Raw genomic sequence first — 26,749 nt, 5'->3', positions numbered from 1 at the left:
CAAGGATATCCCCTCTGAGCTGATCACTGCCATGTGCAGTCATCTGAAACCTGCTGGTCTCCTCGCCGGTTTTAATCAATGTAGCTTCTTGCCTTACAGGAACAGGGAGGTGATGCTCACTTGGGTGCAGAGATTGCATGGGAGACACTACCCCAAGCCTTTTGCCCCTCCTTTGTTTTTCATGTGGTTGTTGAGAGATGCTGGTGTGCCTTGGAGTTACTCACACTAATTAACAAGTCTGTGGCACCAGAGCATGACACATGGCTGTCTAATACCATCCAGGCACAGCCTTCTTGGGCATTCACTGCCATCTGCTTGTTAGTTGTGCAATTGTTTGTGGCCAAAATTATTAAGCTGTTGCTTTCTGGAAGAGGGGCCGATAGAATACATCCAGGTTTTGATCTCAAAGGTGAAAGATCTTATTAAGAGAGAAAAACACCAAGATAATCCTCCCTGCTCTATGCACCTGCATTCTGAGAGCTTAGGCAGTGAGTCAGCGAGTCTAGGGCTTACAGCTGGTTTCCAGGTTTACAGAGGCTCTACATGCTCATCTGCACCTGGCAGCAGCCTGCTTTGCTGGAATTAAATATAGCAGCAAGGAACAACTCCCATGAATACACCCAGGAAGAGGTACACCGCCTGCATCAGTGGCTTTTTTTAATCATCCAAGATAATCAACATTCAGCACATACAGATGCAACAGGTATGTTCAGGAGAAACACTGGACCCTTGTCTCATGTAATCACCACCAAAGCAGCAAATGTTTTTTAAATAGAAGTTTCTACAGTGCTGGTAAGGGATTGGCAGCCTGGTTCTGAAAGCACATCTTGTGCATTCATACTGGCATAAGCAAAGACCAGGCATGTGGGTAGGAGTTTCACCTGGCTGATGGGCTGTTCTGGACATGTTCTCCCAGTTCCCAGAAAGCTCCACACCCACCAGCCTGTCCTCAATACCAGGAATACACTCTGGAAGAAAGTTCTGTGCTGACCTTGTCCACCTTTGCATGCTCACAGATAATTTTTAGACAGTCATCCTCCTAAGGGACATGTTGAAGATAACTATTGACCCTTCAACATTTTTTCTAGTCAAATTACACAACTCCATAGCACAGGTGAATAACAGGCTTGCTTCACTTAACCAAAGAAGTTGCAGGTGGTGTCCTAGACTAATGAAGGGCTAAGTCCATTCCTCAAAGGAAATAGTCTAGGTAGCAGCAGGAATAGGGAATATGTCAGTCCCACTTCACAGCAATAAAATCCTCCTTTGAGAACAAGCCATTAGCACACTTCACCAAATTAAAAGAACCTACCAAGACAAACCAAACTACAGCAAGGAAACAAAAACCAAACAACCACCAGAAGCAGACACAGCTAAAAGAGGTGAACATTTCTTCCACATCCTGGCAGCAAAGTTTCTTGTTGAACAGTACAACTTTTTGTTTGCTACAATTGAGATGTATTTCTTACAGAAACTAAGTCAATGCAGAGCCATTCCCACACGCTAATTTCCTAATACAGAAATTAAAGTCTTCAGATAATCTTTTCTAGCAAGGACAAAAGCTCCACAATTCGTTCTGTTTTACTAGAAGTCATAACAAAGCACATCCAGTAACCAAAATCCATATCACATCTCTTTTGGCAGCATACCTAAGCATAAGCATTTATCACTCCAAAATAAACTCCCACCTATTTAGACCACTGTACACAATAAACACTTGGTTGGCTGAAAAAATTCCCCAAAGTTGCAAGACTTGTGCTGCCTTCAGCAGTCATCCCTGAACAATTATCACACAAAACAGGTAGACAGGATATCACCCTGACCTCAAGCCACCCAGGCTCAAATGCCAACTACTATTTTTAACAGATTATCCTGTCTGTGGTTTACAATCTCTTGAAATAGACTTTACTAGATTCCAGACCAAAAAAAAAAAAAATCAGGGGAGAAAATGGTGACAGACAACAAAGCAAAGCAAACCTTTCCTTTAAATTGTTTTGGGCTTTTTTCCTGTAGATTGGTGTTCTGGCAATAGCTGTGGAAGTGCTACAGTCACACAAAGGAATGCACAACCTAATCTCTCAGATTTTTCCAAACTGAAGAGGATGCAAAATGATGTCACTCAAATCTTCATACAACAGCAGAGGAAAAAAGGGATTCTGTTCTATTTGCATGTTCCAGCACCCTTTGAGAGCTGCTTATACCTTCCTGCCAGTTCCAACATCTGTTATTGTATCTGTGGCTAAACGTAATAGCCAGACCACCTATATAACTTCTTTCTGCCTAAATCAGCTGACATCTATCAAAAAAAAACATTTTTTTTTCTGTACCAGCCCTCACCTTGTTACTCCAAAGAACTGAGGGTATTTCCACACCAACTTAACACAGTATTCCATTACTTCAGATCTACTTGCACAATACTTCAAGTATTTCACAACAGAAACAAAAAAAAAAACAAAACAACATTCTTGAAGGTAGAAAAAGTAAGTAGGTCATTTGATTCCCAACAACTAATGGAGAGGAGGTTGAATATCTGGCTTTGAGCTACTGCCATCCACTATGGCTGAGAATTGATGGAGGCTTTGTAGGGTTGGAGAAAGTGGGAGAGACACCAAAAGAGTAATTTTTTTCATCTCTCCTAGATAAATTCTTCAAAACAGATTAAACTGTATTTTCTTCTACTTCTGCAAAGAAAAGCAGAAGAGGGAAGAACATCTAATTTACAGAGCACAGTCAACAAATTTACACGATGAAGGCCTCCAAAGCACGTCAGCAAATAACCATAGGAAAACAGTTTTTGTATCAATAGCTCATACAACTATCCTTCAACAGGATAGTGCTCACACAAACCAGAAATGCAGGGTGTATGAATACCAACCCAGAACAACCAGACTCATTCACTGAGGCACAGCAGCTCAGAGAGATACAGGTGATCTGACGTTTAGAGAGGGACATGCACACACACAGAACTTACTGACACAGCTATTTCAACAAGCAAGTGGTTAAAATTAGTTCCCACTACCCAAATGTGCCAGGAAGATTGTACTTGCAGATGACATTGTTATAGGTGCCACCTCTTCTGCAGGAAATAAAAGCAACAGAGCAGTACATTTGAATCAGGTAAGGATTTTTTTTCCGTTCCTCTGAGAAGAAGCAGTTGTCAGCGCTCCCAAACATGGGACAGATTAAGATGGTAAAAACCTACCAGCCATACTGACCTACTGTCCTATTAGTAAGGTTGATGGGAAGACAAACACATTAAGGAGCTTTCCTTCAGATCCTTGGCATAACTTTCCCAAGCCAACCAGGCAACATCTGTCATCTTTTTGACAGTTTAAGGACACCCAGTCTGACACAGTGCAATATCACACTGTTCAACCAGGTGACAGAACCAGAACACAAAAGCCACATTAAGTCAGGCTTTACGTAAATAAGTAAGGTTAATAAATCAGCCAGGCAAAACCTAGCTTGTTGACCCAGGTAAGTGACCCTGAGTTCTCTGCTTCCTAGGCTTTGTTGCTACTTTGGCCCGAAGGAAAATGCAACAGAACCGTGATTCAAGACTTAAAATACAGTTTTCAAGTTCTAAGCATTCAGGAGGAACAAAGAGAGCACACCAAGCACAGGCTCTGTGCAGCAGCAGTGAGACACTGAGCGCTGATGGCAGGGCAGTGCCTCCCCACACGCTGCTCACAGGGTTTCACATCCCAACTGTGCAAACATGACAGGAGACACTCCACCTAACTTTGAGCATGGCAAAACATTTGCTTGACTGAATTCAAAGTACATCCTGCTTTAGAAAAAGTTTACAAAATTCAGTGGATTCCCTGGTAGAAAGTCCAGGAAGTGACTCCTCACCCTCAATAATAAAGTTACAGATTCGCTTGCTTGGCTTATGCCCTCTCCAGCCATGCTTTGTGTGGGAAGGGAGATTATTGTAGTAAGAATGCCCTTTGGGATCACAGCAGTGGGAACTCCACATTTCACCACAGGACTGACGTCACATCGACACGGTTTCCCCGAGATTTAATGATGTGTTTTGTAATAAAAAAACCAAAAAACATTGGTGGGAAGAAGGGGTTCAGACCCAGAGCAGGCCCATAGGGAGCAAAAAGGTAAAAAGGATGCACAAAACTTCACAGGCAAACAGGTACAACACACAGCCTCAATGCTTCATACTTTCAGGCACTTCTTGCACAGCTCACCTGTGTTTCCTTCCCTTACCATTTCTTCACAGCACTGAGCTTCCTGACTGCTCACCCAGCAAGTTCCATGTCTCTTTTCCCTTCAGAGCACACCAGTCATCCGTTCCCAGGCAAGGCCTGTGCTGCCTGCCTCCCTCCCGTGCCTGGCCTGCCGCAGCGCCAGCTGAAGCCATCACATCAGCCTCCATCCCACACACATGTTCCTCAAGCACAAAGCCCCAGCTCAGGAAGGGAGCTGCTCCCCTGCCTCCCCACCAAGTAATCTAAAAATCACAGCTATTTCCACATGGTTGATTTACAGACCCAGGGAGTGAGTCATTTCTCACCCCATTCACCCCACCTTCCCAATCCAGGCATCATTCCCTCCCATCTCCCACTGCCAAGAGGCTCCCCAAGACCCACCAGGGCAGCTGCAACACAGCACCATCAGCTAAAAGGGCAAACAGCACAGGCAGGGCACAAACAACACAACCTACACTGCCAGCCTAGACTGGTTATTGCAAAAGGCCAGAGAAGCAATATCCATCCAAAATACAAATAATAAAAAATGAAAAAAAAAAAAAAAGCCCTAGTGATCAGACAAGGGAAGCAGTTTTAAACTAAAAGGGGAGAGATTTAGACTAGGAAGAAATTATTTACTCAGAGAGTATTGAGGCACTGTAACAGATTGCCCAGAGCAGCTGTGGATGCCCCATCCCTGGAAGTATGCAAGGACAGGATGGCTTGGGCATTGAGCAAGCTGGTCTAGTGGGTGGCACCTATGCCCATGGCAGGTGGGCTGGAACTTGTTGATATTTAAGGTCCCTTCTAACCCAAACCATTTTATGACTGTATGATTACTTAACAACAATAACAGCCCTGAACTATAGCCACAGAAAGCAGTCAAGCACTCTGGGCATTTGTTTTTTTCCTGAAACAGTTGGGAGAATTTGCAGAAGGTTTACCAAGGTTTATTTTCAAGTTTCTGTACTTCTTCCTTTCAAAATGTGAATCCACACAATAGTTATTTGGTTTACGAACAGTTAACCAGAAACACTCCTTCAGCCAGGAAAGGTCAGCTGGTTGTTCCACTGTAACTGTGCCAATAATTTCGATTTTTACTAGCTCCATGGCAAGTCTCCAAACAGGAATGCAAGTCTGTCACAGTTCTGCTGACATTTAATTTTTGCTTCTCAAGTTCCTTCTCCCTCCACCTTTTTTTTTTTTTTTGCCAAGATAAGCTTACCAGATTAGACAAATCAGTCTTAACTCCTTGTTGTCCTGAACATGAGCATCAGGACTTCAGCTCCTAAAAGTAGGATGGAGAAGGAGATTCCTTATGACATGGGAAGTCAATATACTGACGGATAACACATTTAGTGTCTAGGAACCAGAGGGAAAGACCTAGATATCTACCACTGTTGGAACTGCACCCAGGAGCTGTAATCCACACCCAATGCTGCCCTCCTTCTCCCAGCAGAGCCAGCTGGTGCTGTGATCCCGTTAGCTCTCACTCACTGAGCGAATTTGGATACAAAACTCAGGTGCTGAGTGAATTGACACTGGCAAGACCACAGTTTCCAGTTTCTAATTACTCTTTAAGGATGTTCGGCAGTTTTGAACCTCCAAGTTACAAGAATTTTAAAAGCTTTTGTTTCTCGAGCGAAGGCAGTTACCATCTGCAACTTTCCCCACTTGCCACACTACTTCCAGACATCTCAAGCTGTACACTTAGAAGCTGAGACGCAATCGCCACCTTGGAAAGTTTTGTTCATTTACTGGCTTGATCTCTACAAAGAAGGGTATCAGTCTCACCTGCTGAGGAAGACTCTTCCAGCTGGGTAGGTGTGCTCTTATCTGCTTACACCCCTCCCACCTTCACCACAAAATGGCTCAGTTCCTCCTCCATTCCTGTTCTGCAAGATTACAGCAGCTACTTCTCATCCTGATTCACTTTGAATAAAAAATTCATTGAATCACATGAAAACTCACATTTGAGAGAAGAAATAATTTCCCAGTGGTAACTGGGCTCCCCTAAGTTTTGTGAAGACAAACAGAATGGAGGTGCAGGATCTGAATATCTGAAAGCTCACCTCTAATAATTCTTTATTCTCTCAGCTGATTTCTTCACACAGATGTGGCAATGCAGTTATAAAATATTACATGACTGAAAGGTTATTAGTGAGGTGAGAGAAAGGAGCTCTACAACATAAAAAGTTGCAGGGAACAGGATGGGACAGCTGTCCCTACTTGTCTATCAACTGCATTTCCTCACAGGTATGCCTGACCTCATTGGAGAAGAACCACTGTAAATACTCATTCCAGCAGGTTTTTCCAAGCCTTTTCAGATAAAAAAGTGCTGCTTAAGTATATCAACAACATGAAAAAGAGAAATAGTTGTAAAACCTAGGAAATCTGACCCAAGAAGAAGCAGAACATGCATATCCTCCGACATACTGCTGTATGAACACATGGTACAGGTGGGTCCTTTACTGAGATGTACTGACAGGTATAACCCAGCATAGATCTTTCACCTATTTTTGCCTGAAGCAAGTTTTCTGACACTTTTTTGTAAAAGCTAAATGAGGCAGGGGGGCAGAGGGGTGAGGGGAATATCACAAAGCAAAACCATGTCTCTCCCAAATAGGCTGAGCACTAAAGTTCAGCAAAGCATCCTCACTCCCAATCTGAGCCAATAAAATGTAACCCCTCACCCTGCCACAAAACCAAACTAAACCAGCCCATCACCAAACAAAAACCAACCAACAAAAAAGAACCAGAACCAAAGCAATGCTGAAACTTAATTAAAATCAATACTCCCAGGGTTTTTTGTCAGGTTAGGGTCACTAAAAATACATGGATTGTTTTATTTGTGGGGGTGGGAATGCACTTTTATCAGATTCTTTTTCCAGCAGCAGCAAAGCAGAAAGGCACATCTCCTGTTCAATTTGTCTATGGGTTCACAAGTGATGATGTATGGATAGCAGTGTTTTAAAGGCACCTCTCACCCCATGACCCCAAAGTGCTTTTACTTCCCTTAATGAACTCAGCTCCAGAGCAGCTTGACAGCTTCGTTTTACATGGGAACTGGGAGAGACATGAAGTCATTCATCTGTGCCATGCAGCAGCACAAAATCAGCTCCTGCCAGCACAGTGATTTATGCATCAGACCACACTTGCTTTTGCACAGCATCCTGTCACCAGGGAGGTAACACACTTCCCAGCCCTGTCACAGTAGTGCTCAGGCACTACTGTGAGCGCCATTGCATAGGCACTTTCCAGCCCCAGCCCTGGAAGTGAAGTCAACAGTGGCTTAAGACACTCCTTACCTCAGGAGGCTCAGGACTTCTGTTTACATTATCAGTGTTTCCTGGCAACTTCACCCTTCTTCCCCATTAACTTTGGGCAAGAAAAGTCTCATTCTTTGATTAGACAACTAGGGAGAGGGGGAGGGGGCGGGGTGTGAATAAAAGAATAAACCACCACCCAAACCAAACAAACATGGGAAATTTGATTTTCTGAACATTTAGAACCTGGGCCAGCTTCTGGATTACAGGAATTTCATATTGCTGCAATGTGGCCATTGCTTGTGCACATGCACAATCCTCTACATGCCAAGGTTCTTCCACTGAACATGGGCATTACTGCATAAGTTAAAGACCAACATGAAAAGACAATATGCCAAACAAAAAAAGTGTTCTCACAGCACAAGTACTTCAAAATTTGACTAAACAACAAATTGGAATCAAAATGCTCCAAAACAGTAAGGTGCTGTCTGCAATCAACACAAAAGGCCCACTGCTGTACCACAGGAGGAATCAGAACAGTTCTGTCTTGGCAGAAGCAACATTAAATCTCCTTGAACAAGAGTATTACCTAGAACTCACTTGAGTCTCAGCAAAAGCCAAATTGTACTGCTTTGGTACCAACAGACAACATCCTGACTCCCTGTGCTGCCATTTCAGAGGGCAAAGTACTCAGATCCTAACACTAAGGGGCCAATGTTCTGGTGAAGCAAAGTTTCACCCTGCCAAGCCATGGCTCTCTTGGCAAACATTCCACAAACAAGATCCTACAGGACTTTTGCATAGGAGTGTTAATTTGCTTTGAATTCCCCATCTTCTGCCAACACAGGATTGCACAAGATGGGGATAAGGGTGAGTAGACAAAAGGGCTCAAGATCCTAAAGCTTCTCCAGTGTTATACTTCAGTTGGTAACCTGGTTTTTGGTGACCCCATATCACTCCCCTCATGCCTTTTTAGTGGGTTTTATTTTAATAGATGAAACACGTATTTCCAAAAGAGACTCGTGCTGGTGCCATGTGAAAGCAAATTCCTGAATGTGACTTACTACAGCTTGCATTAGGTAACTTACCCTGCAGCTGACATCTTAAACCCAAGTAACTCTGGACAACTGCATTTCTGCCAAACTAAGAGTCATTAATTATGCAATTCTGTATTTCCAAAAGGCTTAAAATTTACAAGGTCATAGTTTTACTTCCCTTTAGTGAGAACAACAAACAGGAATTTACACTTCCCTTTCTCTTACCAGTAGAGTCACTCATTTTTCCCTTATTGTTTAATTAAAGCTGTTTCAGCCCTCAAGAACCTTGTTCCTATATTTTTGGAGGCAGCCTAATGGCTCTAAAATAAGTGTAAAGAAAGGAGGAGGAAGACAATTCTTCGAAGGCTAGATGTTATTATTAATTTATATTTTAAAAAAAATAAGAATAACAAGCTCTTCCCATGATTTCTCTACAGTTTTGCAAATCAAAGTAAAAAGAGAAATGCAAACTGGCACCTAACCATGTTAGTACTCTGGTACATTCCTCCAGTTTCGTATTCCCCTACCTACTTACCCCTCCTCCATGCTTTATCATAGTGGATTTGCTCCCAGTTAAGTGGAACTTTTCTAGATTAAATTAAAACTAGAAAAACTCTTTAGGCAGATGCTTTACTGATGATTGGCACCAATCTTTCCAATCTCCCACCTTCCAGACAGATTCACCATTGTGAATCATTCATCAGATTCAAAGCTTGCATTCCTTTTGGCCCTCACATTTTCCATTTTAAGACGTTATTAGACAAAGGGCAAAAGGGAAACCAGAGACCATCTTCTATGTCTGTCTGCCAAACAGATACAAAGACGGAACTCTGTTTCATGACCAGATTCATTAAACAAAACAAAAAAAAAGTGAAATGAGTGGTTAGAAGGGCAACCCCTGCTTTAAAATAAAATGCTATCAAGGAATTAAAACACAAATTAATGTGAAGCAAATAAACAGATCTGGGATAAACAGCATTTAAATCTAGCTAGTGACAGAATGGATTGGGGAAAAAAAAATACTGCTCCCTCTAACAAGCCTACTGCTGGAGCAGTGATTCTACTAATTTAAGGACCTTCAGGAGCTTGGGTTTCTTAGTGGTCTTCCAAAGTACCTTTGAACCAGAATGACTGAATGGATTTGAGGGGTAACAGAGACATAACAATATAAAATTCCATTTCCAGAACATAAACTGCTGCCAGCTTCGGGACAGAGGCCAAAGTTCGCTGCTGTGAGTTTGTGATGTTACAAACCTCAAAGTCAATTGATCTTCTGATGGTTTTGGGGGTTTTTTCGTACTGCAAAGTGTGTGCTTCCACCATTAACTCTTCCAAGTGTAACTCTTGAAGCCCTATGCATGCTGTGCCTTACCCAGATATTTATAGTAACAGAAGTATAAGATCATGCTCAAGGCAGCATCGCAGGGATTGTTTTTCCAGATTGCACATACTAGTTCACACAATTACTAATTTCTGTAGCTCATCACTGCTTTATCTCCAGCACACACCATAGACCTCAAGAACAGGGTTTCACAGCACTTAGAGATGAGAGGCAGACACTTCAAAGCACAGCAAGCAGGGCAGAGTTTACCTGTTTGTCACACTGCTCCAAGTCTGCAGAATTAAGCCTAATAGTCCCTACACCTCATCCCCATCACCTGAGACAATGCCTCCAAAACAATGCTCTGCAATTTAAAGCATCAGCATAGTCACATGTTATCTTGTATGCCACATCCCATCAACCCAGTTCCTGCTTCACCAGCTTTCAAGGGAATGAAGCTTGTTCATTCCTACCTTTCCTGTGTGCTGTTCTGAGGACACATTCTCTTCCCTCCCCTTCCCTTCCCCTGAGAGTTTACTCCCTGCCTCCTGGCACACACCTACTCTACTTTTCTCATCCCTCTACCTACTTTTATGAACGAAATCCTTCTGCAGTTTTCACATATTTCACACATGCCACCCCTATCTCTCATTCTTCCTCTTGAACACAATCACATCCCAGCTGCCCAGCCACAGATAGCACCCCACACATCCTTCCAGCCAAGCACAGAAGCAACTCTAGGCAGTTCTTCCTGACTCTTCCTGCCTCAAGAGAAAACAGAAATAGCAACCAGGAACATGCTGTCCTTGGGGAAAAAAACAAAAAGCCTCACTCACCAGCAAGCCCCACCACCACAAACACCCAGCAGAAGCACTGTCTAAGCCACCACACACTCAACTCTCAGCAGCTTCTTCCCTAAAATGAGATGCTGCCTGACATGTCACAAGCTTTCTGGCTTTCTCTTCATCCAGCAGGTCACACTCTTCCCTCCACACCTCATCCCTCCCTGAGCTACGCAGGCCTATCAGTAACCACGCAGTAGTTGGGGCATGGGAAGTAAGACCCTGATGACAGAGAAAGCCGAGCTCAGCTTGTCCCCAAACCAAAACACTTCAGAGACACGTTTAGCACATTCCTACTTCAGCACAACCCAATCAGCACCAAACCCTGCCCCACTCTAGCCTTTTTCCCTGCAGCTTCCAGCTGCAGCCATTTAGCTGCTGAGCATTTTGCTTTAAGAAGCAAAACCACGCACACAAAGTCTACACTGTATTTTCAAACAACTACAACTCCTGATAGGAGACAGCTCTGAAAGGCCATTTATAATGAGAGAAGAGAGCTAGTCTTTTGCTATTGTGTCTGCTGTAGCTGTTCTGGGTTTGAAGGGCATGTGCAGCTGTGGCTGTGAAGAAATCCATTCTGCCATCAATTCCCATGGCTGACATGCAACTTAAGACACAGCCCAGTGTCAGCCAAGTGCACATGCTGAGGATGTTATTAATAGCAGGGAAGCAACACCATCGGTGTGTGCCCTCCAGCTACCACCACAAGTTTACAAGGCAGAAAGCTCTTACCTGCCTGGCCACCCTCCGAGCTTCCCAGTAAGGTTTAGAGTCTTCTACAGCTTTTCCAATCTTCTTGACCAGCTCATCCAGTTTTACTGTCGCCTCGACCAGCACAGAGCGGAACTTCTGGCGTGCGTCCTTCAAAACGTGGCAGGAAGGAAAGAAAGGACAAAAGGCAGATTAGATCTTCAAAAATTATTTCTACCTGTTTGCTCCTACTCCAGGTTCCTCTTTAGATTTACACAGGAGCTGACACATTCAAAAGAGTTACTGGCATTTGGACTAAGAATTTTTCAGCAGAGGAACCCTGGAACCCAGAGCCAAATCCTAAAGCCCGGCATCCTGGACACCAAATCTTTGTCTTTCAGTGACAGCTTTTATATAAAGCCTACAACAGCCTGTTCTAGATGTTACCTCTGGCAGGGTTTCTCAGAGAGGAACTGTTTGTAAATTACTCACTCGGTGAGGAGGCAAACAGCAGTGTAACAAGCTCTGAGAGGGACTTCAATGGCAAAGCCATCTCACATACATAATGCTAGAATGGTGCTAGCAGGCAAGCCAAACTCCCACAGCAGGCTGGAAAATCAGCGGGAATTGTCACAGAAAGCCCATTTTTTCAGCTGTGGTTTCTATCAATGGAGAAGGGCACCTACATTCCACTTCTCTGTTAATATTTTCTGTATTTAAAAAACCTAGCTACTTCCAAACAGGATGAATTGTGTTCCTTACATGATTAGCTAAAGCAATTAAAATATTTCTCTGCTCCACTGAAATTTCCACACATGTAAGCAAAATGATTCTGATTTCAATCTCAGAATCCACCACAGACTCTAAATATATGAAATTATTGCAGACTGATGCAAATTCAGGCCCAGGATTCAAGGAGATAAAGAGGAAAAGCCATGTGAGCTCTCAACAAGGTTTGTAAGTCTAATTAGAGTGCAACATTTATGCAGACTGCTGGAGTGACATGTTAATAATCAGGAAGCAGCTGGCTTCAAGAAGTGCCCCGATTCAGGAGGGTTTTGTCATTATTGTTGATGATTTCTAGAATGCAAAACTGCTTATTCACTGGAAGATTTAAAATACATTGCAAGCTGCCACTATGCTCTCAGAAGTGAAAAAAAAAATGCAACAATACCTCAGTTTTTACAGAAAAAGCAACATACTTCTGTAAAAGCTTCTTTGCTTCCTTTTTAGTGTCATGTAAAACCTGAACCAGCATCAGCATTATCTTAGTCCAGGCCAAATAGCTTTGGATTCTTAAGGTACTCCAATTTATTCTAAGGAATTATTCAAATGGGTAACAAGGTCAAAAATGAAGAATTAAATGGACATTAACTTATTATTTCATTAACTCAAATCCAGTCAATAATCTCATTTCTCAGTGAAAGCCTGAAATGTATCATTTAAACAATATTTATCGAGTCAACGATTTTCTCAGTGAGAAGAATTTGAATATTTCCAATTAAATTACTGGACCATACATGGTTCACTGCTCAAAATGAGTTTCATAAGTAACTGAAAAAAGACTCCAAGCATGATGACTATATTGCAAGAAAAATATTAAGTACTGAAGTATATTTAACAAAGAGAAAAATTCTTTGCAGGTGTAGGAACGGAATTAAAAGCTCATTTCTAAATGAATGAGCCGGAAGATTTCTTTTCACTCTCTTTGTGAAAGCTGCATTTAAGGATATTAGTTAGGCAAATAAATAGTTTAAGTAAAAAAATCCCTACGCAGTGATTCATCCAAAAGTTCAGTTCCCACATTTGTAAGATCACTTGGAACAAAGAAATCATCACTACAAATCTGTACTTGGAGACCTACCCCAAATTTACTCATGTAGCAATTATATACAGTCTTATCCCATAGGAAAAAGATGACTAGTCCCCACGTGGAGTTTAGAAAAACAAAACAAAAGAAAACAAAGGACACTAAGAACAAAGCAGTCAAATTAACAGCAACTTCTGTACGCATTCATCTCCCTTTAACTCTGAAACAGATACAAATTACTGAACTCCAAGTGCTCCTCTAACTGGTGCCTGAAGCACAGGTCTTACAAATGGTGAAACAGACATTTGCCCAAGAGCAAACTCCACTCCACAAAGTAGTTAGTTACACAGAATAGGAAGCTTCAGCTGAAGAACACACTGGTGTGAAATCCCAGTTTATCATTTTCCTCCAAAGATGACTGGTTCTTCCTTTAAGGCTTAATTTAGGCCTGACCACCTTCATTCTTGCAGCAAAGAGCAATAACGAAAACCAAAACACCCTGGAATTTTGTATCATCGATCACAACTTATTTTAAGTGACATTTATTCTCAGGCTCCTGACTGTCAGGAACACAAGCCTGCAGGCTGCAACACCTTCTGCATGACAGAGCAAGCAGATGCTCAATTCTCTGCTGGGTTTAGTCCCCCTACCAAAGGTTTCCAGCCATTCCCTTCAGACCCAGCAGCAGGATGCCGTGGTCTCGGAGGTGGGATGCCAAACCCACGCCTTCTGCAGCCCTACACACACCACTTGAACTCTCCACCAGCCCCAACTACACGCCAAAAGGGAATGATCCCACACTGTGTGTGTGCTTCTGTGGGATCCCAGTGCCTTCACACCACCCAGCCTCCTCCACCCGAGCTGACCCAGCTCTCCCGGCCATGCCTCTGACCTGGAGCTATGGCAAGCCCTCCTGAGAGCGGGGTCGCAGCTCCCTCCTGCACATACCCAGCCACGCTCCTGGGTCCAGGCTGTGCGCCCTGCCACGGGCTGGCAGAGCACCTGCAAAAGACATCACCCTTGGGACAGCACAAATCTCCCCTGGCAGGTAAGCCTGGGGAAGTCTGAGTAAGAACTTCAGGTGCAGCAGCTATTTTTACACTTTGTGTGGAAACGGGGAGGTCAGAAGCACCAAGGCAATTGCACCAGTCAGTAGGACTGGCTTGGTGCGCTTACTCCTTATGGGACATAAGAAACACATCTGCTGCTCAGGGAAATGAATGGGCATATGCTCAACTTAGAAGCTGATTTAATTCACTACTTTTTATGTCTGGCTTCCCATGTTACTGTCAGTGAGACACTTCAACCCGCATGTGAAGTGGGTCAAAGCTATAAATCCTCCTAAGGCTGTTTTCTGTAAGGATGCTCATATCAAAATCGTAGAGGCTCAGAACAGCACAACACTGCAGCTCACTCGTGGTGCCCAGCACAGGGTAAGTCCTACATCCATGCTAGAAAGATAACCACAACATTTTCAGGCTACTTATCAAATATTCTGGTGTGACTTGCCCCTCCACACAAAAGTGCTACTATTTAACTGCCAAACTCCTGCTTCATTTAGACCTTCATGTTGCACACACGGATAACAGAGAATGGAAAATATGTCAATTCCTGCAACTTGCTGTCGTGAGCAAAACCAAGACAGTGCAGCATATGCCACAGAAATTTTCTAGCACAGTCCTCAAGCTCTGGTTTCTGTATTTCAGTTTCTTGAAAGAGAACTTATTCCAGCAGAAATGGTATTCATTGATAACAGCAGCCTTAGGTAACATGTGAGTCACACCATTTCTGGGTGAGTTCTTATGTTTTGGTTTTTTTGGTTTTTAAAAACACTTTTTGTTTTTCTCACCACTGCACTGAACTCTAACAGAAGCAATGCAACTGACATGAAACATCTCAAACACCCTGACATTTTTAAAGCGTGTTTTCCACTCTGCTCACTCCTAATCTTTTGTGATCATTTTCAAGAACACCTTGTTTCTGATTTTGGAAATAGAAAGGTGACATTGAAGATGTTAGCCAGTCAGCTTTCAATGTTTTTTTCCCCTCCTATTTGTTCAAATGAGATGATGATAAACCTTTCCCAAGTTGGACAAAAGCCGATTAAGGCATTTATCCATTTATCCTCAATGTGTGCACAAGGTAAAAAAAAAAAAAAAGGTAGCAGGAGAAGGTTCTCACTTAAATTACAGCCTTAACAAGTAGGCTCTCTCTAGCTAGGTGTTTGTCATACACACACTCTAGCAGGCAGAGCACTCCGTGTAGCACGTGGACAGCTGCAGTTTATGTTTCAACATCTTGTTCTACGGCTGCAAGAGCTCCACACTCATCAGCTTTCTTCCGGAAAATCCTTAGCACTTTATATGGTTTTGCTGCAACAGTTCATTATTAAAAGCAGACTTTGTTTCCAGGGACTTGCTGCTGGGCAGCTTTTTGATACTGCACCAGAAAGAGGGACCACACTTAAGGACACATCATCCTTACAGCAGCATTTGAAGATCCATTCTCAAATGTGGGGGAAAAACTAAAATACAATTTTCAATCTATACTGCATCTGTCAGAGGAAAAAAGCATGCCTGTTTTCCTCACTCATGAGTGATGGTGATGAGCTAGTGTTAGATGCCAGATGACAAGTAAATAACTATTTCTGCCCATCAAATGAAACATGTATTTTCAAACAATTTTATTTTTAAAATGAACTTTACATATCAACCATGTCTGAATCATCTTAGTACCAAGCACATCTAAATTTCATTTACAAAGGTTGTCTCGTGACCGTTCTGCCAGTCTGGTGTGCAGAACGTCTGGCAAGCATGGCAGGTGCATGGAAATGGAATTGCTGGCTGAGACAGGCTTCATCTATTTCCAAGAGGCTGACAGGATCCATACCCATCTTCTCTGCTACAAAGACCTACCAGCTGCAAAAGCTCATCTCCAAGCTAAGCCAGCATCAGTATCATACATCCACACCAAACAGATGCACAAGGTGTGCTCAGAAATCGACCTTCAAGCATCAAACCAGCTAAAGACACTTTTAATGTCTCTTTGGTACCTGAGCAGTTAAAGTAAGCCAGACTGGCAACCAAATCTTAAAAACAAAGTGCAAGGAAGGAGAAAAGTAGTACCTCAATATTTAAGGGATAAGGAAAGCCTTCCATTTGTTTGGGTTTTTTTTCTACTAATTTGCCATCTAACAAAAATTGAAAAATCAGTACCTGAAAGTTGCTCTAACCTCCTGATTGCAGACATATACAAACTGAGACTATCAATACTTTTTACTACAAATGTTTTTAATTCTCTCAGAAGAAAAGAGAAGAAAGCAGACATGGGAGGGTGCGGGGTGCTCCTTCCAAAGCAAGATTTCTCCACCTAACCCTTCCTTTCTGAGGCTGGAAACCCATCTTTACGTCAAGAGCATGAATCAAGTAAAGCCCTTTGACTCACTTGGTTGACAAAATATTTCCAGAGCCACAGCAGAGGAAGAAGCCTTCCCTTACTCATCCTTGGATGAAAGCAGAAGGCAAAAACAACAAGGAATTCACACACAGAAGCCATTTCCTATGGAAGCAAGTAGATCATAAAGAAATGTGGAAAGATTTGTCCTGATAGTGCTGGATGAATCCATCACACATGTACATCCGCCCCCAAAAGCCAGCAGGAACACCAACCAGTGAGCTGCTTTGCCCTTATCTCTGCATTCTTTTGCAGACACTGGAAAATGCTGCATGGGGATACTGATAAGGTGGCGGATGTTTCCACAGATAGATGTTTCCTCAAGCCAAGGAGGCATGCTCAGAATGAGATTCCAGACGCTGAAAGGTCATTTTTCTAAAAACTGAAAGCCAGAGGGTTTTTCTTTTTTTAATGTACTTACATGCTTTATGTGTGACAGGGTCAACAGCTCAAGTCTTTTTCCCAAAACCAAGTATTTTAGTGAAGAAGTAAGAAGCAATTCTAAAATAACTGGTGAATATCTGCCTGCCAGTGGGAAGCAGAGAATTAATTCCTTGTTTTGCTTTGCTTGTGTGTGCAGCTTTTGCTTTACTTAACTGCCTTTATCTCAACCCATGGGTTTTCTCACTTCTACTCTTCTGGTTCTCCCTCCAGTCCCACTGACAGGGAGGGAGCAAGGGGCTGTGTCATGCTTAGCAGCCAGCTGGGGTTAAACCACGACAGAAAGTCCTTCCCCTTCTGAGAGAGGTTCAAATGCTGACAAGGCTCACCAGCGAAAGAGCACCACAGCTAATAAACCCCTTTCTTTATATCCAACAACAACCCAGGGTGACCTTTATGATAAATCCAGGACTAAAAGTAACACAAAGTCTTGCGGATCAGGACTAGAGGACCTAGGCAAGCACACAAGAAGGATCCCAACCAGGCCCTCTGATAAGGAGCATGGCTGAAAGCAGCACTGTTCAGCTCCAGTTTTCCTGTGCAGTATCTCCCATGAACAAACATTGGCGAGCTTGTAGTTGCAGCAACACAAAAAACTCTCTCTAACAAAAACCACATTTGGGATAGCTGGGATTCCAGTGGTAACTTTAATGGTATGTGCTGCATTTCCCCTCCCCGCAATGCTGCCAGAGGGTCCCCGGGTTAATTTGTTACATCTGAGCTGTACTTTCAGAGCCACTCCAAGTCCTGTGTGAGCTGGCTGGACAGGCAAATCCTGCACATTTGTTAAGGACATTCACAGCTCCTGGAGTGAGTTCAGATGGAGATGCACTTCCAATAAACAGGAAAAAACCTCCTGCATTTGGCCAAAACACACTTCTATCTCCCCTGCAAGACATTTCCCCTGGCCCTTCACAGACACTTCAAACATAAACAGGGACATTAGTGAAGCCAAGTGTTAAATCCCTCAGAGAACCCTTATCATCCTTCTGCTGTGTCAGTAATGCTCAGTGTTGCACTTAGGATGAGCAGCATTATGGATTTTAAATCAAGTCTAATCAAAGATTCATTAACAGGCAATACATTAACGCAACTTATAACTACAAGCCACTCAGTGCCCTTCAGCAGCTCTGCAGCTCCTGAACAGGCAGCAAGTGTCAGCAGGTCAGGATGTTTCTTCAGGGCTTAACAGGATAGGTCAAAAGAGCAAAAAATGAGTAATTCTTCAAAGTAAAAGAATATATGCATCCAGCTTCAACATATCTGTTCAAGTCATGCCACGCACATATCTCCAGCGCTCTCACAGGCAGTATGGGTGCACAACTTATTTCAAAAGATTAAAAAACCCATGCTGTTCGACTTAAAGACAGATCATATGGCAGTTTCAGAGCAGAACTTAAAGAAGTGGCAGGATGGTCAACTTAAATCAGAATTCCCCATTTTATCACCTCTGTAAGCAGCAGACACCAGTATTTTCTACACTGCTCAAACACTGACACTCCTGTGGCTACACCAAGCCAGTGCAGTCTCAAAATCCTAGAAGCCTCTACTGAATTCAGCCCCATAACAGTTTCCACTGGGTAAAGCAGCATCATTACTTCCATTCTGCAGATGCAGACCTGAGGCACAGCAAGAACAGAAGCATGGGTTTAGAAGGATTTAACAGCTTTTTTTTTCCAGTTAATGGGAACTGGAGACAGCCAGCATTCTCACTTAGAGCAACTCACACAAAGCTACATACAGGAAGTCCAGAACAGTCTTGCAGAATTCAGATGCCACAAGGTTACCCTTCCTGCTTATCAGAGAGTACATCAAGCCACAAAAACATGGGTGCCTTTTTCTGAACTTCCTACAGAGAAATATACCTTCTACTCAAACACTCCTATTGATTTTCCAGATTATTCTGGGGAAAAAATCAACAATGGGAGTCTATGGACCACAAAGTAATATTACAGGAAGCTGGTAGTCAGCAACTTGTGCTCTAAATAATGTCATGATACATCTATGTTCCCATTAAAGATATGGAAAAGATGAAGAAAATTATACTAGCAAAAGAGGATAAATATAACTCCATTGTCTGGTTAGAAAACACTCACACACATCTTTCTTCCAATGAAATATAGCAGGAACATCACAAACTAGGAAGGGGTAGCAAGAGGGACCCAAAGCTGCTAATAAGAGCCAAAAGTGCAAATCTTCAAAGGGAAACTCAGCACGGCTCTCCCAGAAGCCCACGTTTAAAACAGCATTCATGGATTCTGGAAACCTCTGAAGCAGAATGATCCCAATTCCAAACTCCTCCTTCCAAATTTTCCTGTAAGGCTGCTTGGCAAATCTTTCTTTTCTTGTGCAGAGTATGAATGCAGAGATTCAACACTGCTAACCACAAGTGTTGGGTGTTGTGGGATTTTTTTTTTTATTCCTTTCCCCTAGAAAGGGTTTAAGTCCATTTAAAATGCATTTATCAACCTGTATATAAATCAAGCCTTGCTTACATCATCCAACTGCATTTGTCCTCAATATTTAAGCAGATCAAATGCAATGAAAATCTTCACAGATTAAAAACTATGCAGTTGCATGATACCACAAACTAGCTTCCATCCATTAACAAGATTTTTGGATGAAAAGTGAAGAGGAAATATTCAAGAAAGCATACTCTTGGTGGTATTTCACCTTAATTCCATCAAAAGCTGCTTACAGTAAGTATTACAGACAGATCTGCAGTGAACACTTAATGGCAAAGTGCAGAGAATGATGATATGATTTTCTACCTAACACCTGGTATTTACCAGGCTGAGTAAGCAACAATGTAAGACCAAGATAATGTGGAAATTCTGCTCTTTTATTTACAGTTATATTTCCAGGAGCCTTTCAGCCTCTACAGCTCAGCATGTGCCACACACACAGTAGCTACAAATCTGCAGGCTCTACAAACACTTGATCACATGAATAATTTTAATCAAGCAGCAAAATCCCATCTTAAAGTCACTGGGATTTATTTCATGAGAATGTCTTTGCATTATTATTATTACTATTCCATCTGCTTCATAATATGTCCTCAGTGCAAGGTTATGACAAAATTAATGAAATCCAGGCAACTATCCATAACACCATCTTTCAATTTCAGTACCTCAGCATGAAATAAGGAGACTGAAAAGATACATATAATGATTTTTTTCAATATATCTATATAAAGATTCCTGAAGTCCATTTAATTGCTACTGGTGCAGACTAGAATACTGATTTTTAAAGTTCACTCAACATTTTAATCATGCTAGTGACACTGAGCAGTTCTCACAGCAAAAATACTGTTTCGTTATGCATAGCAAAGAGTGCCCCATTTAACTAAGTTTATTAACCAATAAATTAATGATCTACATGCCACACATGACAGAATTTGCAAAGAAGTGGGGATAAGAAAAAAGCTGCAAGGCCTGTCCAAAGATCATAACCCCATTTTCTGTTCAGTGCTTTTAGTGGATATTCCAGTATTTAAAAATTCTACCAAGAATCTCCCCATGCTTGGGGTATCCATCTCATGAAAAGACACACAAGAGGAAAAAAAATTTTAAAATGGACAAACCATACTTCGATATTTTGAAGGTACAGACAGAAATCTACAGATGTACTTTTATAGCATGTTTGTTCCTCAATGCAATCTCAGAATGTTTTAATACAGTATTCAAGACTTTGTAATGATATCAAAATTATTTAGGATGTAAAGTCATATTTTATGCCAGTTTTTCTTAAGCAGCATATTTATCATATACTTCCACTGTATTCATCTTCTTTGTTTTGCAAACAAAAGAAAATTCAGACACACACATAGGATAGTTTGTTTTGCCTCACTATTAGATCAATAATGCTGAGCCTTCCAGAATAACTACCAAGTAGATGAAGCTCAAGTTTGGAGATTTAGAAACAATTTCTTCAGAACTTGCTTTAGATTTTTAAGTATCCCCAAAAACCTCTCTGTATAACCAGGAAGTCTTTTATTCCAACTTTCCTTCATCACCTTTCTTGCAGGAAGTGATGAGAAAAAAGGCAAAGATAACAATCTAAAAAAACCCCAAACAGACACCAAAGAGAAGATCTTGGCAGACCGTTGTATGGCAAAAACCCCTTAACCAAATAACTTTCCCTGTCCATAATCACATACACAAAACAGTGACTTGTAAAAATAAAACTTGTCTAAGCTTAGTGTCAAAACCTAAAAATAAGTTCTGGCAGTGGTTGTGTGTGAGGTTCTCCACACAGGGTTTTTACACTGTCAGCATATCTCTACCTTTTCCCTTTATTTTCAGCTGTTAGGTCAATTCATACCTTTAAAAACATTATCACCAGGCTCTTGCTGCAAAATTACCATTCAGGATGCACAAATTGAGGCGGCAACCTACTCAAAAACACTGTCCTTTTGTTCACAAAAATCCAACATGCACAAAAGGAAAATGCAAGGACAAATTCTGTACCTCCAGCTCCGTCTCTCTGCGATTGATAACATCTGTAGATTGATTCAGTTTTTCTAGCTCCCCCTAGAAGGAAAGAAAGTCAGATGCATAGTAAGAAATCAGGAAAAAAAACATGTCTGAGAAGGCTCATTCAGCATCCCCACTGAAAGCTCACAAGGGCTGCAGCTAATGAATTCAGTGAAAAGAGGAAGCCTTGAGATGTTCAGCTTAACTTTGCCACTGGTCTTCCACTTTGCTACTTAAAAAACAATCAGAGAAGCTCCATAGTTTTATGTTAAGGCAACACATTTCCTATTCTGGCTACTTCTTCACTATTACAAATAAACACAAGCTCTGTCTCACTAATCAAAATAGTCAATATCAGTGAGGTCCTGGGGAGACAGACACACCCACCCCAGAAGATTAGCAAAGTTTGTACTATCACAGGAGACACGCAGTGAAAGGACAGAACTGATAAGAAACACATCTTGCCTCACGAGAGGCATTTTATTTTGGATTTTGGCAAACCATTTCTTAACCCAACCAGTCCATGTGACATACAATTATGTTTACATAATTTGCCTTCCTGCCAACATTTTGATCCCTTAACAGCAGAAACAAAGGTGTTAAATCCCTTGAATAAATATGCAGTAGAAGTGGTGTTGGCATGAATGAAGTTACTGTAAAAATAAAGCTCATTCTTACTGACTTTCTTACCTCGAAAAGCAACCCCGAGGAGGAGATCTGATAGCTTTCTTTATCTGGGCAACAAGATTATAAGATTTTTAACAGGAATGTTCTCCAATTTAAACGTTATTTAATTGTCAACCCGTGTAACAGAACACACCTGGAAATGTTTTGCTGTACAAACCAAACGCTGTAAATTGATTGTCACTTGAGCAGTTTCCCACTAGACTACAAGAACGACTCTGGTTACAACCAGAAAGGAATTCATTACAACAGTTTAGCTCTCTTATCCTCAGCGGTCAGATTTCGTTTCCTCCTCCTAGGACTTGGAAAACACCTATTTGGGTATCCATGTTGTCTGAAACAAACACTTATCCAAAAATTACCTAATTGTCTCTTACTGTAAGGCTCAAAACCTCACGGCTCTTGCGGAAGCAGACACAGCAGCCTGTTTTTCAAACCAAACAGAAAACTGAACAAAACCAATTGTTTTGCCAACAATTCACAAATCGTATATGTGGAAACGTGTTGCAAGCTGAAGAACCTAAGGACAAAATTAGATCAATAGACACCAACCAAGCTCAGCCTCGTAAAATCAGGGCAGTAGCAGGCTAGCTTTTGGCTGAGGGCCTCGCTCTGTGTAACCATGCTTTGAGAATTTTGCAATGGCTCTGCACAGCCCTGGAAAACAAAATGCTCATGATGGAGAAAAGAATGACAATTACAGCGAGCAGGGACCTACGCCAAGGATCCTCTCAGCTATGTACACACGTGTTATATTCATTCATGACAAACAGTACCAGTAATGCTGGAGGCAAAAGCCATAAATCTGCAGAGACCTAAAAATACATCTCATTTTGGGGACCACAGCGTGCTTCAAGTTTGCACCGTGCTATTGGTCGAGACATGATTTTGGGGAGAAAAGCTGGAGAAAAGCTTCGTTTAGAAACCATGCAAGAATAAAAAGCATTGCAGAAGGCATTCACTGAGAGGAAGCACCATATTCCACTAAAGCTCCTTTTTACAAGAAACAAAAAAAAAAAAAAAAAAAAAAGACAAAAATAATGAAATAAAAATTTAAAACCTACGTTTTCCCGCATTTATGCATTTCTAAGCACCAGCCCCGCTCCAGGAGCAAGGTCACGCTGTCATGGTCAAAACTAAAAAGGAAAGGGGGGGATTTCAGCAGAAGGAGGAGGAGAAGGAGGGACGCCCAACGGAGCCGGGCGCGGAGCGATGCCCGGGGTAACAAAGGGCTGGGGCGCTCCGGGGGCGCTTCCCAGCTCCCGGCGGGCGCCGAGACACCCGGGGCTGCTCCGGGGAAAAAAAAAAAAAAATTAAAAAAAAAATATATAGAGATAGAGATAGATAGATATATATACACACATATATGTGTATGTATACAGGTATACGCGTGTATATGTATGTGTACATATATATATGTATGTGTACATATATATATGTATGTATGCACATACGCAGCAGAAGCAATGAAATAAAAGGCAACCATTATTACATACATTACTCCGTACAGCCACAGCATACATACTCAAACGAACTCTATAAAGCGCAGCCGGCCCTCGGAAGGCAGGCCCTCACCTGGATGCGGGGGTCCACCTCCTCGTCCTCGGGCCGCGGCGGTTCCTCGGCGGGGCGGCCCCGCCGGCCCCCCGGCTCCATGGCGGCTCCGCTGCCGCTGCCTCCCGCTCCGCCGCTCCCGGCGCGGCTCCGCGGCCCGGCCCCGCCTCCGGGGGAACCCCTCCCTGCCCACAGCGCCCCCGTCTCTTTGTGCCTTCGCAGCGCAGGGAGGAGAGCAGCGCGAAATTGCGGGGTTTCCTTTTTTTTTTCCCCCCCTTTTTCTTTTTTTTTTTTTTTTTTTTTTTTTTTTTAACCCTCCCTCACGCCCCGTATTTCTGGCGTGCTAATTCCTGGGTCCCCCCCGCAACGGCGCTGCGTGAAACCGGGATGAGTAGTTCCAGGTGCGGGGAAACGCGGACACCTTGCTGGCTTTTTAAATTTATTTCAAACCCCCCCCCCCCCTTCTTTTCTTCTTTCCTCTTTTAAAAGCTCTGCTGGAGGCTGACATCCCCATGGAGAGAAAAAAAAAATAAAAAGGAAGATAGAAGAGAAAAATACTAAAGTCACTTTCTACAACCTTGAGAATTCAAATGAAACCCAGATTTCTATTGTGTGGCAGCTAAGCAGGCAACTATTTTACCTACTGCGTACAGCAGAAAAAGACATACTGAAGACACATCCTTTTGCTGTCAGTAAAAAGGAACTTCGTACAAGAAGCATGTCCATACATGGCCCATGTGTAGCAGAGCACTTCAGATTAATGCCTCCCTAATCACAAGGGTGGATGACAAGTAATTTTGAACAGATGAGGAATATATTTCCAACCTATAAAGTATCACTGTTAATTTAGCCCCATTTTTTTTGTTTGACAAATCCTCAAAAGATAGTAAAAAAATGGAAGGTTTAGATGTGGTGAAGAAAGGAGCATCCTTTGTGAGACTGGAGGTGAAAAAGAATCTCATATCTCTTTATAAGATAAAAATAAGAGGGAGGTAAAATAAGAAGATAAAAATTAACATTGCTAAGGTAACTAAGGTAAAAAAGGAGGCAAAAGAAAAACAGTCGAGCTCTTCCAAATGCTATAAAGCAACCAGGAGGAAAAAAACAAAATATGGGAAGAGAGTGACATAAACATTTGAAAATAGTATAAACATGCAAAGTGACACCAACAAACTAAAATAATCAAGGAACAGAGGAGGTGTTGCAAAAACGCAGATGGGTTGTTTGCAACATCTTCACTGCTCACAGCAGGAAAAATCATGTTAAGGGGCGGGGGGGGGGGGGGGGGGGAAAAAAAAAAAATGGGGGGGGGGGGAATAAAAACAAACCAAAAACCAAATTAGCCAAAGCCAAGTGTTTACTCTTACTGGTGTCTGTTAAGGATTCCAATGTGTACACACAGCCAGAGGTTCCCAGGGCCTTGGCGTTTCTCTTCCCTGATGTGCTGTGTCTCATGCCAAGACTGTAGAATATTCAACACTCCCATCATCCTAAAACAGCACAGAAAACACAAAGCTGCACATGGAAGACTTAACGTGGACAGTCCTGCTGGTATCACTTCGATTTCTAAATGAAAGATTCACTGCAGCTATGCCCTGTTCCTCCGAACCTGCGCAGGCTGACCCATGGTCATGTCACAAAAGGCACTGCCCACTGCTTGGGGTACAGAAGTGCTCCTGCACACACATGCTCTCCCAAAGAGATTTGCTATGTTTGCACAAAGGACCCTCTTCTTCCATTACCACTGTGACAATCCCCGTGATTGTTGCAGCTTGAAAACCTCCAGCCAAACTCTTCAATCTACTATCATCAAGGCAGGGCGAGCTGTCTCTCTCTTTAGATTCAGAAAGTTCGGAGAGCTGCCTTCAGAGCTTAGCACTGTGCAAGAGATGGAATGGATACACAAGCCCCTTTTCCCATGGATCTGAAATCTCTCATAGAGCCCTGAGGCCATCAACATAATTTTATATCAAACCAATACAGTGGGAAGATCTGGATATAATAAAATCAGTGAAGAATGCACATCTGTCATTATTGCAGACATCACTGAGGCATTAACAGTAAAGTGGCCTGAAGGAAAAGATTTGACAGAACAGGGAAAGGGAGACTATTCAGTACAATAAAGATCAATAAAAGACTCAAGACTATTATTTACATGTTCATTTTCTTCTCTTCGCCATGGAATGGCTTTTGCTGAAACTGCTGTCCCATGCAAAGGGCAGCAGGACCCAAGAAATAGCCAAGGAACAAACCTGTGCATAACATAGGCAGGCCTCACACACGGGCACGCTCTCCACAGGTTTGTTGGTGACATCAAGCTGTGTGGTGAGATTGACAGCTTGGAGGGAAGGAACATCATCTAGAGGGACCTTGACAGGTGTGAGAGGTGGGTCTGGGCCAACCTCTTGGAGTTCAACAAGGCCAAGTGCAAGCTGCAGCACCTGGGTTGGGGCATCCCAAGCAAAAATACAGGCTGGGTGGAGAATGTACTGAGAGCAGCCCTGAAGAGAAGGACATGAGAGTGTTGGTTGACAAGAAGCTCAACATGACTGAGGAATGTGTGCTTGCAGCCTAAAAAGCCAACCACATCCCGGGCTGCATCAAGAGAAGCACGAGCAGCAGGCGAGGGAGGTGATTCCCCGCTCTGACCCACTCTGGTGAGAGCCCACCTGGAACGGCGTAGCAGATGTTCTTTGCTGCGGGGCTAGTGAGGCACTGGCACAGGTTGCCCAGAGAAGTTATGGATGCCCCATCCCTGGCAGAGTTCAAGGCCAAGTTGGATGGGGCTTTGAGCAACCTGGTCTATTGGAAGCCATGGTTGCCCATGGCAGGGGGATGGAGCTAGATATCTTTCAGGTCCCTTCCTGCCCAAACCATTCTATGGTTCTGTGCTCTGCTTAGGTCAATCCTGTGCAAGAAGTGCGGTAGATGGCATTTGGGTGTTACTTTTGCCAAACCATGAGTGATCTCATCC

At 42.6% G+C, this 26,749-nt stretch overlaps 1 protein-coding gene across 1 annotated transcript in view; it reads right to left on the bottom strand.

Annotated features, from left to right (window-relative positions):
* The window catches only part of SH3BP5 (SH3 domain binding protein 5), a 52,778-nt gene extending 28,838 nt beyond the window's left edge, over positions 1-23,940 (bottom strand). Inside the window, exons 1-3 of the mRNA XM_041407862.1 lie at positions 23,797-23,940; positions 21,532-21,594; positions 11,401-11,529 (exon numbers count right to left, since the gene is read on the bottom strand). Coding sequence (XP_041263796.1) covers positions 11,401-11,529; positions 21,532-21,594; positions 23,797-23,877 — 273 coding nt within the window. The 5' untranslated portion in view covers positions 23,878-23,940. The remainder of the gene's footprint in view (positions 1-11,400; positions 11,530-21,531; positions 21,595-23,796) is intronic.
* Positions 23,941-26,749: the final 2,809 nt, after the last annotated feature.

The sequence above is a fragment of the Onychostruthus taczanowskii genome, unplaced genomic scaffold (genome assembly GCF_017590055.1).
Source record: "Onychostruthus taczanowskii isolate IOZ18803 unplaced genomic scaffold, ASM1759005v1 scaffold28, whole genome shotgun sequence".
In the NCBI taxonomy this organism is placed as follows: Eukaryota; Metazoa; Chordata; class Aves; order Passeriformes; family Passeridae; genus Onychostruthus; species Onychostruthus taczanowskii.
Note: the sequence above shows the minus strand (reverse complement) of the source record. Positions and strands in the feature narration are given on the sequence as shown.